The sequence below is a fragment of the Penaeus monodon genome, chromosome 32 (assembly GCF_015228065.2).
Source record: "Penaeus monodon isolate SGIC_2016 chromosome 32, NSTDA_Pmon_1, whole genome shotgun sequence".
In the NCBI taxonomy this organism is placed as follows: Eukaryota; Metazoa; Arthropoda; class Malacostraca; order Decapoda; family Penaeidae; genus Penaeus; species Penaeus monodon.
Genome location: NC_051417.1, coordinates 31169202 through 31169725, shown reverse-complemented (window position 1 = coordinate 31169725; position 524 = coordinate 31169202). Strand labels below are relative to the sequence as shown.

At 41.8% G+C, this 524-nt stretch overlaps 1 protein-coding gene across 1 annotated transcript in view; it reads right to left on the bottom strand.

The window, feature by feature from the left end:
* Positions 1 to 524, bottom strand: part of LOC119593318 — a 1964-nt gene that overhangs the window by 918 nt on the left and 522 nt on the right. The window contains exon 2 of the mRNA XM_037942245.1: positions 94 to 316. Within this exon, the coding sequence (XP_037798173.1) occupies positions 94 to 316 (223 nt within the window). The remainder of the gene's footprint in view (positions 1 to 93; positions 317 to 524) is intronic.

Here is a 524-nt window from a genome sequence, read left to right as displayed (position 1 = left end):
TTTATATATCACATATATCTCTAACTAGTTTTGCTTATTGTAAAAGAAAGAGCATGTTCCACGCCATCAGCAAGTAAAACGGTGGGCACTCACGCGGGCTGGTCGTAGCGAGCGACACGAGGGGTATTGGAGAAGACAGCCAGCAGTGCCAGTACCAGGAGAGCGCCGAGACCAAGCATGATGAGGTTGCTGATTTTAACGGTGCCAAGGGTGAAGAGTTGGCTGTCGCTCACGTACTTTCCTTCACTTCCTTTTTCCGCTTCAGTTTCGACGCCGAGGCCACAGGAGCACAAGACGAAGAGGATGAACGTTACGCCTGCGAGGGAGATGGGGAGGGATTGATGATAAGTGAAGCTTCTTTTCTTCACTGAATAGCTTCTTTAAAAGATGATAACTTGATAACTTTTAAAGAAAATATAAAGGATAATAACAAATTATTTAAAGAATTATAACAGTAATACGACAAAAAAATTAATAAAAACCCTATAAATAATAGATAAACCCTCTTTTCTTCACGGCACAAG